The sequence below is a fragment of the Xenopus laevis genome, chromosome 4L (assembly GCF_017654675.1).
Source record: "Xenopus laevis strain J_2021 chromosome 4L, Xenopus_laevis_v10.1, whole genome shotgun sequence".
Classification (NCBI taxonomy): Eukaryota; Metazoa; Chordata; class Amphibia; order Anura; family Pipidae; genus Xenopus; species Xenopus laevis.
Genome location: NC_054377.1, coordinates 95,964,044 through 95,978,479, shown reverse-complemented (window position 1 = coordinate 95,978,479; position 14,436 = coordinate 95,964,044). Strand labels below are relative to the sequence as shown.

Genomic DNA, 14,436 nt, shown 5'->3' with positions numbered 1-14,436 from the left:
TAATGGCTTTTGAAATGTATTGTATTGATATATCTCCAACAGACGTCACATCTTATTGGTATCTCCCCTCAAAATGTTTGCCATCTAGCTGGTAACTTACTTTACTAGGCACAAAAATAATTCTTCTTGATGCCAAAGAATAACAGATATAGGGCCAGATTCAATTCAGTGAGAAAAAGTTATCTCATGGTTTATCACGTGAAAAATCATGAAGGAGATTCAATTCAAGGAGAAAAAAACTTTTCTCCAAATTCAGACTTCAAAAGAGTTTTCACATGATAAACTGTAAAATAAGTTTTTCTGAATTGAATTGCATCTTAAATTCATGAGATAAACCCTTTTTTCACTAAATTGAATCCGGCCCATTGTCTGGCTGGATCAATAAAAAAATTCAACCCTACACTCACTAGGCTCATTAACACTTATGTCTTATACAAAATGCGAATATACACCCTTATATGCTTCATTTAATTGCTTCAATCTTGAAAACCTAGTCATGAATGACAAACTTCTCAGCAGCTAATTTATCTCTTCACCTTGTCCCAGGCAATTGACCCATTGTTATACTCCCCTGAAAAGGAGTATTTTTCTTCAGGTTACTGGCCTACTCTAGAACCTCTTTTTAACTTGCTGTATCAGCAAATACGCAATACCCCAAAACAAAAGACTTTTTGGATTTAGCCCTTTTGCAGTCCAACATTTTGTAAGGGCCTCTTTAGCTTATAAAAAGGCAGCAGGGATAAAAAAAAAAAATTCATTCGATTCACTAGGACTTTCACTCCAATGTCTTCAAGAAACCCTCCATTTTCTTGCTTTTATCCCCTATAGGGAAGAGCCCTGCTGTTTGGGAAAAGTTATTGACAAAAAACAATACAAAAATGTTTCATTAAGTGTTATTTTTTTTATTATAAAATGGAAAAAAATCTAATTTAAAAACCAAACTATTGAAAAATTGAGATGCAAGTTAAAAGCAGTCGACCCTAGCTTCTTAGACCCAAGAACTGCTCATAAAAGAAGAATTGGCAGTTTAAATTCTGAGGAAAACAAGGAAACCAGTCAATTTTTATGCAAAATCTGTAACTCTTAAGCACCAGATATTTTAGTAGTGGAACAGTAGCCGCAACTGTTAGCATCTAGCCTTGCTAAAACATTTGCATTTTTAACTAAATGGAAAATGGAATAGCATGATGAAAGCTTCCTTTATCTCTAAAACTTCCCTCATCCAGTCTACAAAAGGCTAATAATCATTTTTTCACTGCTTCACAGTGCCAAAACCATAATTTACTAGCCCCTATATCTGTGTTGCATGCATAAAATGAAGCTATACATCAGTTAGAATCTCCCTTGGATCTTTCTCACACCAGGATCCCTATAACTGCTGTGTCTCCTGTCTTTATTGTGTTGACCCTGTTGCTTTAAGATTGCTTGGCTTATGCCTTTGTACTGTCCCCAGCATAAACTGCAAACCCTCCACTTACTTTTAGCACCAACAAAAACTGTAATTGCGATTTTATTTTTATCAATACAAGTTTTTAATATATATATAATCATTTTTCAACTTTTCTTGAATCTAAATTTACAGTGAAATATAAAAATACTAAACAGATGGACCCAAATTACAACATTGTAAGGACCATGAATGCACATGTAATAATGCATAAAATTCACACTAAATAACCCCTGATTTCCTTGGCAGCAAAAATCGTACCCTGCATTTCTATCAGTAATGACAGATAAGCAGCACTGACCTATAGTTTATTAATTGACTAGAAGTACCTGGCAAAAGCTAGGATTAAATGGGTAGAGCACTGTGTTTCTTAGTGGTTATCAGAATTAAAATGGCCAATAAGATTTTGCCCCCAAATTCTTTCATTTTCTACCCATTTTAAAATGCCCATACTTGGGGTTACACAAAGCATAACATATGCCCCAAGCTTACACCATTTTAGATTTTCTTATATGCTACCCTGATCTTTAGAATTAATTGTTGTAGAATCAGGGCTTTGTTAGAGATGCTGTAAGTGGACTTAACTTGGGGCACAGCCCCGTTAAAACATTATTTATTGTGTTAACTGTAAACACCTCATACCCTTTTCTGCCATAGGTGCCTATTCTAGGGCCCAGTAGAAAAACAGAGATTTTAAGATATGTACCTTGTAGCAGAATTACTGGCCTTTTTGAAAAGGAAGGGCTGGGGCCAGTCCTGTTTCTATCTCTTTGGAGTTTTTATTTTTAATGAGTTTAGTCTACTTTTTGCCTTGTTGAAGACAACCCTCATTTACCACTGCCTGTCTTATTATGTGATTTTCGCAAACAAATCCCTGGCAGTTCTCCCTTATTACTTTGTTATGAAAATCAGAAGGCAAATGCATGAACAGAAAAAAATTTAAATCCAGCTAATAAGGGACTACCCAAAAACAGAATTTTCTTGCCAAAACACGATAACTGACACAGACATTTATATGGAAATAGAAACAGAACTGGCTAAAAATTCTTTGCATGTGGCAAGAGAAAAGTATGGACTTTTATTTTGTTCAGGATTAGTTCTTGTATTCAAGAGGTTCGTCTCCAGTTTCATTCAGCAGGCAGGTCCTGATGATAGCCTCGGTCACAGCATAGGGGTCACAGTTGGCCGATGGACGACGATCTTCAAAATAGCCTTTCTTCTCCTGACCTACAAGGCGGGGAATGCGGATACTTGCACCACGGTTTGCAACTCCTGCTGAGAACTCATGGATACTGGATGTCTCATGGAAACCTGTGAGACGACGGGCATTGTCTTTACCTCCCCTTGGATCATACATTCTAATGTGATACTCATGACGTTTGCTTAGACGTTCAATGGATTCTTCTATGTGCCTGAAAATAAACAATGTTACGAGATCACTTGTATACTAACTCTGATCATTATCTATAATTTCTGACCATAAATGTACACTTTAATATTTCAGAGATCATAAAAAAGATATGATCCATACTAGCAAATTCCAGATTAAAGTAGCAGATTAACAGAACTCTACAATCTTAAATTGGACTATATGCAATATGATTTCTATTTTACTTACTTAAGGCCTTCTTCTTCACGCATTGACTTTGTGCTGAAATTGGTGTGACATCCAGCTCCATTCCAGTTTCCAGTAATGGGTTTTGGGTCAAATGACACAATGATCCCAAAATCCTCACATACTCTATGCAGTATAAATCGAGCAATCCAAAGGTGATCTCCCATATCTATTCCTTCACATGGTCCAATTTGGAATTCCCACTATTGAGAAAAATGAACACAACTATTTAAGTTTTTCCCCACAACACAGGTCTTTAGCGTGGCCAGTAGCATACCTGAGGCCCTGAAAGAAATTTTTAGGGGCCCCATCCTTTAAACCTCACACATATACAGTGAATTTGTCCATTTGTTCATAAAGGTGGCCATAGACGTAAGTAACAATTACGATCTTTTTTGGAAAAGATCTTTCCCGGAAAGATTGTTGGTTTCAATACACACGTGTAGAGCTGAATCGTCAGATATACAGGTAGAAACAATAGAATTCTACCTGTATCTTACAATTCAGCACTAACAGTGAATGATGTTCAGGTGCCTTCAAAGGAGCCGATTAAAAATTTCCCACCTGTGCCGATAAAGGAGCCAACCGATTTCCAAGTCTTCTGCCGATATCGGTTGGCTTGACTCCCACCATACACGCACCGAATATCGTATGAGAATTTGTTTCGTACAATTCAGGGAGATTTAGTCTACCTCTTCTTTGGGGCGACTAACCTCCCCAAAATGCTTCCCTCTGTCTAATCTCCCCTCAAACTGTTTCCTCGTGAGGCAACTTTGGACGACTATGGAAAATGAAGCACCACGAGTGCCATGCCGCAGGCATATATTCATAGCTGGCGGAAGACACGGGGAAGCAGTTCAGGGAGATTAGTCGCCGGGCGACTAAATCTCTCCAAATCTCACAGTGTGACCTTACCCTAAGATTTTAAGGGTATAAATATGCTAAACCTACAACACAATGAACAGTTTTTGGGTAGGCAGGAAAATCATAGAAACCAAAATAGAACTTTTCCTGGCACCGCTAGAACTTACCTGTGCTGGCATAACTTCTGCATTAGTTCCTGCAATTTTCACACCAGCATAAAGACAAGCCCGATAATGAGCCTCCACAATATCCCGACCATATGCCTTATTTGCACCTACTCCACAGTAATAGGGGCCTAGAATGAAATAGAATACTTTAGAACATAAAAATATTCCATAAAAAATATTTCATTACAGTCCTACGCTGCTTACACATTTACAATGTGTTTACACAGTTACACAATTATACAACAGCATTGTTTCTGGAGAAAAAACTAACCCTGGCCTTTTATTTTAAAACATATTTGGACAGTAATATGAAAGTTCCTTAAGTTACAAGTGCACAGGATTCTCATTTCCAACAAAAAAATCATACAGTTTTCAATAATCTGCATTATTTATGAATGTGTTTAATGGGTCAATATAATGCTCCTTAATAATTGTTTTTAAATAACCCTGAAAAAAACCTAGTTACTTAATTATATTAGATTTTTATAATACTTAAATGCTACAGCCATATTTTTTACACACATAAGGAAATATATTTAATTTTATTATTAACATGTATTATTAACATGTATTTATAGCGCTGTCATTTTGTCTGCTTTAGTTATCCAGCAGTGTCTAAATGGCTAATTGCTGATTGAAAGCCTGATAGGATAAGATGGGGTAAACTGGAATTACTGTTTATTTTCTTATAATACACAAAAGCCATGAATATCCTGTAAATTATATCCTTATAAACGGTGAGTTCTGATGTCATCAGTTATAAACGGTGAGTTCTGATGTAATTTCAGTCACATGACTTACTGAAACTTGTGTATTATAATAAATAAAGTACCCCCAGTTGTAAAATATGAGGATATTAAAAGTAACCTCGGAGTTCCATGACCTGTATAAAAACACTCGGCCTTCGGCCTCGTGTTTTTATATGGTCATGAAACTCCTCGGTAACTTATAATATCCTTATATTTTACAAGAGGGGGTACTTTATTCACTATATCTTGCACACTATTCCTGTTTGACCAGAACTGTGGCTACTGAGTTGTGACATAACTAAACAGAAAAATCAGAAAAGCAAAAAGAATCAGAAAATATTTAAGCATGTGACTAGCAAGAACTTTTTTTTCCAATCCTTGTTGAATCTAACCATACCTTGTGGTCCTGGGAAGCCATTTGAAGGCCAGCCAAAAGGATGTCCATCCATACCCAACAATGTATATTCCTGTTCCATTCCAAACCATGGATGCTCATTTCCCATCATGTCCATTATCTGATTACATGTATGACGTAGGTTTGTTTCTATAAAAATAAACAGCTTTAATATAAAAATGGCTTTAATAAAACCCTTGAGGTATGAAAGTTCACCAGTGCCTTAGTGGGTGTAGGCAAGAATAGGCAGTCTGAACTCATAATCACTTTTGATATACAGCAGAGGTTGGTAAATCATATTGATATTGCTGCACATGTGTTTATTATATTAATTTCTTGCATACAGAAATGCAATAAAGGAAGCAAATAATTGCCTTTAAATTATAATGAAACTGCAAAAACAAGAAAATGCTAGTATCAATAACATTTCACAAAGAACATAAGAAAAAATGGCAGAATAGGTGTCTCAAGGTTATTCCCTAGACTCTGACCTATGAGTGCTTGAATATGTATGTGCTCATTAAGTTCATCTATATATAAGGTATAGTATCTGCAGAAATATGATTAGTAAGTAATGAAGGGCAATGATAAGGTGTGGCATTATCAGTTTTGGCAAGTGACAATATACACTGGAAAAGTAAAAGATAATCTTACCTGCAGTTTTTCGGTTGTATTTTAGCACCTCGCAAAGTACCAGCTTGTTGGGATCCCTTCGAAAAGGGTCTCTAAACATTGCGACTGGAATCAGGTACATGTCACTGTTGGATCCCTCAGATTGGTGTGTGCTAGATCCATCGAAGTTCCATTCGGGCAGATCTGTACAAGGTTAGAGCCATATTGTAGGGAAGGCAAAACCTTGACCTCTTTTATTGCAGGTAAATAACCTACTGAATTTGCAGTTCTCTCTTTCAAGAGATGTAAAATATGATAGACATACAACTAATTGATTACATATCCAGGTTGATTTGGTAAGAGTTTGTATCATGCTTCAGTGTGTTTGAGTGGTGTAAAAACATCTAATGTTGGCAGAGAATTGGCTGTTACTGAGGATATAGTGTTAAACACACCTCAGTACAAAATTAAGTTCATATATTTTCCTTGCTTTTGGGGTGCATTGGATTTGTAGTCCTACATGCAGCAACATAAGTAAAAGTGTATAAAAGTATAAAGGAGAACACCAAGGTTCCCAAAGGTCCTTAGGGCCTCGGCCCATATAACTGTAAGTAATTAGTCACTATTCAATTCTTGTCTTTAAAACAGACCGAATCCCAGAGGTGTAACTAGACTATTTTATATGAGTGAAAAATATATTTATTAGGAAGTAGATTGTATTGTGTTTCTAGGAAGGAAAGAGAGAGAAACAAGACTTGATTTCTTGGCTGTAGAAGGGGAAAGTCCCACCTTCTATGGTCTTGGGTTCACTGTCCAGAGTGCGAGTCTTGCAGCGAAGACCCTCCCCGGTCCCATCAATCCAGATGTACATCGCCTGCACCTTATCTCCCTGCGGCAGTTCCAGATACATCTGCTTAATGGCCTTACTCAACTGAGCACTGTCGGAGGTTGCCATGACTGGAGCTGCTGGAAGGAAATTAAAGCAAACAACAAGAAAGGGATTACATTTATTGAGTATTAGTATTCTGACAGTGTGTTCTACTGAAATGCACAGTAACCAGCCTAGGCTGATTTGCATAGGCAGTATTTGATGAAATGTAACCCTGTGTTCTAGTGTTATGCAGGTTATTCCACTTGGATGTGATTACGTCAATATTTTTGTATGAATTAATTAAGCTGCACTGATTGCAGTGATACTGTTCTGTCTCAGCTTTGCTTTTAAAAACAGCTTTCTATTCCTTAATAATGTTCATGACAACCAGTTTAAAGGACAATTAGTATAAACTGGTAATCTTAAAGACAATAATGGAGAGTACAGTAAAAACAAATAAATGAAACAGAAGATGATTCACTATAAAGTCCATTACCACAGGATCAGTTTTCTTTGAAAGGTGTGTAAAAATGGCACTGAAACACACCATGCAGCCATTTTAGTCTGACGACTCACGTGGCACTTTTTGGGATGACATGTGCCACTACATGTTTTTTCGATATAGGTGTTCTTTAAAGCCATGACCAGTTACAAAGCTTTGTAAATAAATTGAAGCATATGTGTAGTGGAGTGCACCTTTAAGCATTCAAAAATAGTGTTATCTTGAAAAAAGTCCCATAAAATTCAGTGGTGAGTGCCACCAATTTTAAAACTACTTTGCATGCCTGAAAGATTTTCTCCTGTCTAACTTGTCCCATGGGCTTCAATAGGATATGCCTAGCCCGAAACAGTGGGTATTAGTTGGGTTTTAAAGAAAACACACATCTTTATAAATGCCATAAATAGGGTCTTGTAATAGATGATTTATGGCATTAGAATGCATAGTTTTATTTCAATCATAATGACCACAATAAATATGTTATTTCCTACCCCTTTTTGTTTTAGAAAAAAAAATTGAAAACAGCTTTATAAATGTAAATTACTATATATTTTAAAATCATGTGTTAAAATCATGACTTGCCAAAGAATTGTTTTTTGCATTGCAAAACTAAATGTGACCCCTTGCAACCTAGAGCGAAGCAAGCATAAGAGATTTTCAGTTGCACCTCCAGCACAATTGAAAGATAGGAAAATGTACTGAGCAGAAAGGAATATGCACACAACGGAAGGATGGACAGAGAAACACCTAGAGGAAATCGATAGGCAGAAAATAAAAACAGGTGCACATAACAAATTGATTTTAACTGAGGCATATATTTTGATATCTGTTACTATGCTACAGTATACACAGTACACATCCAACAATGCTGCAAATGCTACACAAACAGGTAGAAACTGAAAGGACAAGGCTTGCATAGCAAACAAGCATCTCAAACCTCCAGCATAAAGCCCTCCCACTGTTGTTGAACTACCCTTCCCATGGACCATTGCAAATGTTGTTCAAAAACAACCAGAGAGCATATTTTTTGTGTGTTCTTGCCACAATCAGTAGGATGGAAAGCTTTATGTAGAATAACATTGGCAACAGATATCACAAAAGTTTCGATGACAGCCACAGACTACATATAAATCAGACTGAAACATGTAGCAAAGCTAAACACTCCTGTATATATCCAACATACACACAGATCTGTAGCAAAATGCTTTTGTGCAGTAATTATACTAAATTCAAACTTGAGATCGCCTTAATTTAACAAACATCACCTAGTACACCAACATTAGTATGCCTGTACTCTTTCATTACAGGACTATTTGACCCAAAAGGTCTCATTTCACTAAGGGTCTAATCAGAGGAGGCAGTACCAAGGTCCAACACATGTTACTGAGTGCAGATATGTACATAAATATTGGTTTAGCTGGGAAATGTTAAATATTACCAGCAAAGTAAAATACAAATAAATGTTATTCTAAATACTATACTACATCTACTTCTGTACATCACAATTTGAATGACTTTAATGCTTCTGGCAAAGGTCTACGCTTTTATGTTATTGATTGCAACAGTAAATACACACAATGAATGTGGACAAACCCCTCTACATGATGTATCAGCTTGGGAAAAGGAAAGGTAGCCACTGTACTGTAAGCTAGTTAGCTATGGGATGGGAAAGGCTTGTTTGATAATAAAGGCATTTAGTATACAGTAAACAAGTAGACAATACAAGCTACGGGATGGAAATGGATGGTTTGATAATAAAGGTATATACTGTACAGTAAACAAGCAGGCAAGACAAGCTATGGGATGGGAAGGGAAGGGTAGGTAGGAATGTAGGGGGAGCTATTATACTATAAGCATACAGGCAATTAAGCCTATACAATGAAAAGGGTAAGTGAAAAAGCAAAGCCAATCACTGCACTATACACCACTCAAAAATAATTATTTTGAAAATATTGGCAAAATGCTACTACTATACTATAACCAACCGGGAAATACAGGCTATATTTGGTACTCATACACTGGTTTAGAAAGAGTTCTGCAGCTCATTTTAATTGCTATTTTCTATGATAGACAGAAGTGTCCCATAATTACAGGGGATGATGAAGACTCACTCTCAACATCATAGGGGCCCATTTTCTGGTCCTGATCCAGAGGTTTAGAATGACTGTGCTATGACAAGGGAAGGCACAAAGGGAAAAGCAGCAACAATAGGCAGAGGGAAAGTAACTGACAGTTAGAGGGAGTAGACAGGGCTGACAAAGCAGGAGGGGACACAGACTGGGGCAGCAGGTACCTGGATAACAGGAAGATGGAGATGAGGATGCTGCTAATGCAGAGGGCTGTTGTCTTGCACGAATCAATACTATGACTCAGGTTCTCCCATTCTCGCCTTTGCCCAAGCTTCTGCTCTTCATGTATATATGGAGCAGCGAGGTGCCGGCCCACAAGGCAGCCATTGGCTCCGCACAAACGTGATCGGTACATGCCATCCTAGGGACGCCCTCATGCCAGGCAGCCATTGGATATGCGGCTAGAGGGGCTGCGCCATAGAGAGACAGTGTACCCCGACTGCGCTCCCCCGGCACTGACAAAAACAAGTCTTGGGGTGGGGGGGAGACGGCGATAAAAGAGAAAGAAAACAGATAATAGGCAAGAAAATACTAGGAATCCATCAGTCCCACTGAGATAATGGCAAAGAAATGTACAGAAGGAAATTAAGAAGAACAAATATGTCAGAATGGGAAAACAGAGAGGGGGCGATGCAACAATATAGAGGTGGGGGGAGCTGCTTTTAGACTACAGGCTTTACACCTTCTGTAATGTCTGCTGGACAGTGAGCGAGCACTCTGCTCACTCTGCTGCTGCATCAGCCCAGTCGCTAAAAAAATCTGCTTCCCTCGTGTCAGATTCTTGTAATGTCCCATTGTTTAGTACGGCCTCCCCCTCTTCTGTAGTTGGAAGCAACCAAGCGTGGAGGCATTAGGGGGCGCCTGAGTTTCTTTACTGCCATAGTTTTCTGTAAAAGCCTGTGTGAGAGTGAAGAGATAGAGGGGGCCTTGGGCACGGGAGAAGGGAGCAGCAAACCCCGTGCTTCATTTAAATGTTATAAATAATGTGTATGTACCTCATCCTGATTTCTCAGTGTTACATTAATTTCAGTCAGTCATAATGGATTTAATTTCCTTACAAATAGTTGACATTTAAGGGCAGAGACACACGCTCAGATTCGGGGAGATTAGCCGCCCAGCGACAAATCTCTTCTTAGTCGCCCAGATCTCTTCTTTGGGGCAACTTATCTCCCCGAAATGCCTCCCGCCGGCATGTGAATCGCAATCGGTGACTTTGGGCGACTTCAGAAAACGAAGTACTCCGAGTGCCATCCCTCTGGTGATTTACATTCTAGCCGGCGATTGGCAGTTCGTGGAAATTAGTCTCCCCGAAGAAGAGGAGATTTGTCGCCAAGTGAATAAAACCCATCAAATCTGAGCATGTGTCTCTGCCCTTAGCGTTATTGACATGCAGTCAATGGCATTTGGATCCCTTCGTTTTTCAAAGTCGCACAAATTTGCCTCATGAGGAAACTTCGGGCAACTTCGGAAAACCGAAGTGATCCATATGCCATTGCACCAGTGATTCACATTCTTGTTGGCGGGACGGCATTTCAGGGAGATTAGTCGCCCGAAGAAGAGGAGATCTCCCCTGAATCTGCACATGTGCCGCCACCCTAAAGTACTATGGTGACTGCGCAGTTTACTTGCATCTACCCAGGGCCCACCAACTGCATAGCCAGCAACTGGATCATAATAGAGGCATATGGGCCCACCAGAAGATGAAGCAATACGGTACTAGCTCAAACCATATTTGTATTCTGACTTTTTGGCAAAAAAAAAGGCCAATAAGGTCTGTAGGGATGAATCCGCAGCTGATAGTCAGCCCTTATATAGGCATCTTTTTTCACCTTCAGAACACAGTAGCTGTAGGCCAAGAATAGTTTATGCATTCTTAGGACCAGAAAATTCACACATAAAACACTGTATGGGTGGACCAGGCGTGATTGAGTCCTTATTTCATGGGGTTGAAAATAAAACTATACAGAACCAGCTCACATCTCCAACTATAAGTTTTAATAAGCAGGGCTGGTTTCTCCACTTTCCCAGTGATGCCACATAAATGTCCAGACTGGCACTTGCACAATGTTACTGGGAGCATATACTGCATTTCTGGAGTGAGATAGAGGTACATGGGACATGGTATAGAAAATCTGTGCACAAACAACACATTTTGTTTATGGCAGTTTACTTCCACCTTCATGGTCTGGTTTTGGAGGGAAACAAATTAGGACACATAAATCGTGTAAATGTAATCACAGTTGCTAAAAACATTGATATTTCCCCTTTAAGTCCTTTCCTGAAAGTCTGTCAAGAAAATTTTGCTGACAGCCTGGAAAGTATTTAAATGGGAGCTATCATGAAACCAAAAATCAGATTCATTTTTATTAAATTTAAGCAAGCAGGAACCATACTAGCATTTGGTAAACAATAAACGTGATTCATAAATCTGGCCCTTAATCTCTAGAAATTCTTTCTTCAAAGCACTTAGATATCATTGTGTGAAAGTGCCCTGCAATAGATGTCATAGATTTTGTTAATATACATTCTTATTTTAAATAACGGTTAGGTGTAATCCTATACAGGTATAGGACCTGTTATCTGGAATGTGAATTATTTGGATAAAATGGGGTCTATGGGAGATGGCCCTTATGAAATTCAGAGCTTTCCGGATAATGGGTTTCAAGATAACAGAGCCCATATCTGTATTCCTTTTAGGGCAGGTGAAATATTGCAGGTGAGATCTGGTCAGTGGATTGTGCCATGTGAGCTTACATAATGAAGGCTGGCATAGCACCCAGAACACAATGTCCTGTCTCTCCCTTTCACTACAAAGAATTGAATCAGATATAATAGGGTCATGTTTACAGGCGGAGTGTATAAAATACAAGGATTCCAAGGAAATTCAATTGCAGAAGAAGATGAGGGGCCATCTGGAGACCAGATTTCAAACTGCAGCTTGTTTGTGAGCAGTACTAAGTTCCTTGTGTGGGAATGTCTTGTACTGTTTATATACCCTGTTGCTGGTAAACAGGCACTGCTCGGTCATATTTATCTGCGTATAATAACAGATAGTTCAGGGATTATGTTATAAGTACACATAACATCAGCATGGAACTCAAAACAGCAGAAAGGGTTTTCAAGCTGAAAAAATATTAGTTAATTCATGTCTGTTATTAAGTGCAAGAGTGCTGGTTTGGTTTCCCTGCTAAGAAAGGCTCTACAGAGTAACTCCCAACATGCATGTATGTTACATTCCTGTTGGTCAGAGGTTTTCAGAACCTTGGGGCCCCTAGTGAGGCCTGTAATTCATATATATACAGTATCATACCTCCCAACAATTTGGAAGTAAAAAGAGGGACAAAAAATTTTTTTCCGCACATAGTGCAGCAATTTTTTGACCACACCCCTTTCTGTGGCCACACCCCCTAATTACCATGTTCTTTCTACAAAATTTGGCAGGTTATGAAAGTTTGAAAATATTTCTCCTTATCTAAACTGTGTTTTTGTGTCTGAAAATTGTTACAAAGTATCTTATTTGCACCTGTTAGCTGTTCTGGGCTCTCTGCTAAAAGCCAATTAAGTGAGAAACTTTGTTTCTTTTTTTGGCTGTTCAGTGCAGAGAAAAGAGGGACTTTCCAGTACAAATGAGGGACTGCAGGTTGACCTGTCAAAAGAGGGACTGTCCCTCCGAAAAAGGGACAGTTGGGAGGTATGCAGTATATATATATATATATATATTCAGATAGAAGAATGAAGCAGCACACGATTCTTTGCAAAAGTGTATATTACAGATATAGCATCAATACAGCGACGTTTCGGGCAAGCTATATGCCCTTTATCAAGCCATAATAAAATGAGCATTATACAAGTGATTTTTAAAAGCAACACACAGGAAATGACTTCATAATTTGCATAATGGTTAGTCCACATCCATCACCATTTCATTTTAACCCTATACGCGTTTTCAGTGGATTTAAAGGAATAGAAATAGATCATAGTCCCTATTGAGACCTGAGGGATATAGAGATCCAAGTTTTTTAATCCACCACACCTCTCTCTGTTTTAATTTTAATTCTCTATCACCCCCTCTTTTCAGAGGCGGTATTGTTTCCAACACCATAAATTTCAATTGGTCTGCAGTGTGTCCTTTTTCTAGGAAATGTTTGGATACAGGTAAGGACATATTACCTAGATTGATGCTGGAACGATGCTGGGAGATACGTGATTTGACCATCTGTGTGGTCTCACCTATATAGATGAGACCACACGGACATATCAGCACATATATCGCAAATTTAGAAATGCAGGTAAAATAGCCTCGTAATTGTACTGTGTAACCAGTCTGGGGGTGTATAAACTCCTTGTTTTTCAAAACGAAAGGGCATTGTGCGCATCCTAAACAGGGAAACATCCCCTTGGATCTGCCTCCCAAGAATGTTCTGTCAATTGTTTTAATTTTAGTTTTCATCTGGGTTGAAGTAACCTGTGCTCCTATAGTTTTTCCTTTGCGATAGGATATAAGTGGCATCATCTTAAATTCTTGTATCATAGGGTATGCATTTTGTAGTAAATACCAATGTTTGCGTAATACTTTGCCTATTGTTTCACTATCCGTATGGAATTGGGTGACAAACGGTATCCTGTTTGACTGTTTTTTCTTAGTTTGAGGGTATTCTACCCTATGCTGGGCCTGTTGTATCGTTTTTTCTGGATAACCTCTATCCCTAAATTTTTGGCACATGGTTTGTCTCTGAACACCTCTTTCTTTGGAGTCACTGACTAATCTTTGTACCCTAGATAACTGGCTGATAGGGATCGATTTTTTTATATGTGGTGGATGGTAGCTCGTGTAGTGTAAAATTTGATTCCTGTCTGTAGGTTTGGAAAATAACGAAGTATGTAGGAGGCCACACTGGTCCCTATATATCAGAACATCAAGGAAATTAATTTTGTGAAGATCAAATATTAGTGAGAACGAAATAGAGGGATGTACCCCATTAATCCTGTCGTGGAATCGCCGAAGGGAGCCAACGTCACCCCGCCAAACCACAAAGACATCATCGATATATCTCCACCAGGCCAAACAGTGCCTGGTAAAGTCTACATC

General features: G+C 38.5%; 1 protein-coding gene across 2 annotated transcripts; it reads right to left on the bottom strand.

Annotated features, from left to right (window-relative positions):
• Positions 1-881: 881 nt before the first annotated feature.
• Positions 882-9,655, bottom strand: glul-like.1.L (glutamate-ammonia ligase L homeolog). Of its 2 annotated transcripts, none has more exons than XM_018256670.2 (7): positions 9,512-9,655; positions 6,638-6,811; positions 5,891-6,052; positions 5,240-5,386; positions 4,094-4,221; positions 3,066-3,265; positions 882-2,859 (listed from the first exon to the last, which is right to left on the bottom strand). In XM_018256670.2, exons 2-7 carry the CDS (start codon positions 6,801-6,803, stop codon positions 2,541-2,543), a joined length of 1,122 nt encoding a protein of 373 aa, XP_018112159.1. In that variant the 5' UTR covers positions 6,804-6,811; positions 9,512-9,655; the 3' UTR covers positions 882-2,540.
• Positions 9,656-14,436: the final 4,781 nt, after the last annotated feature.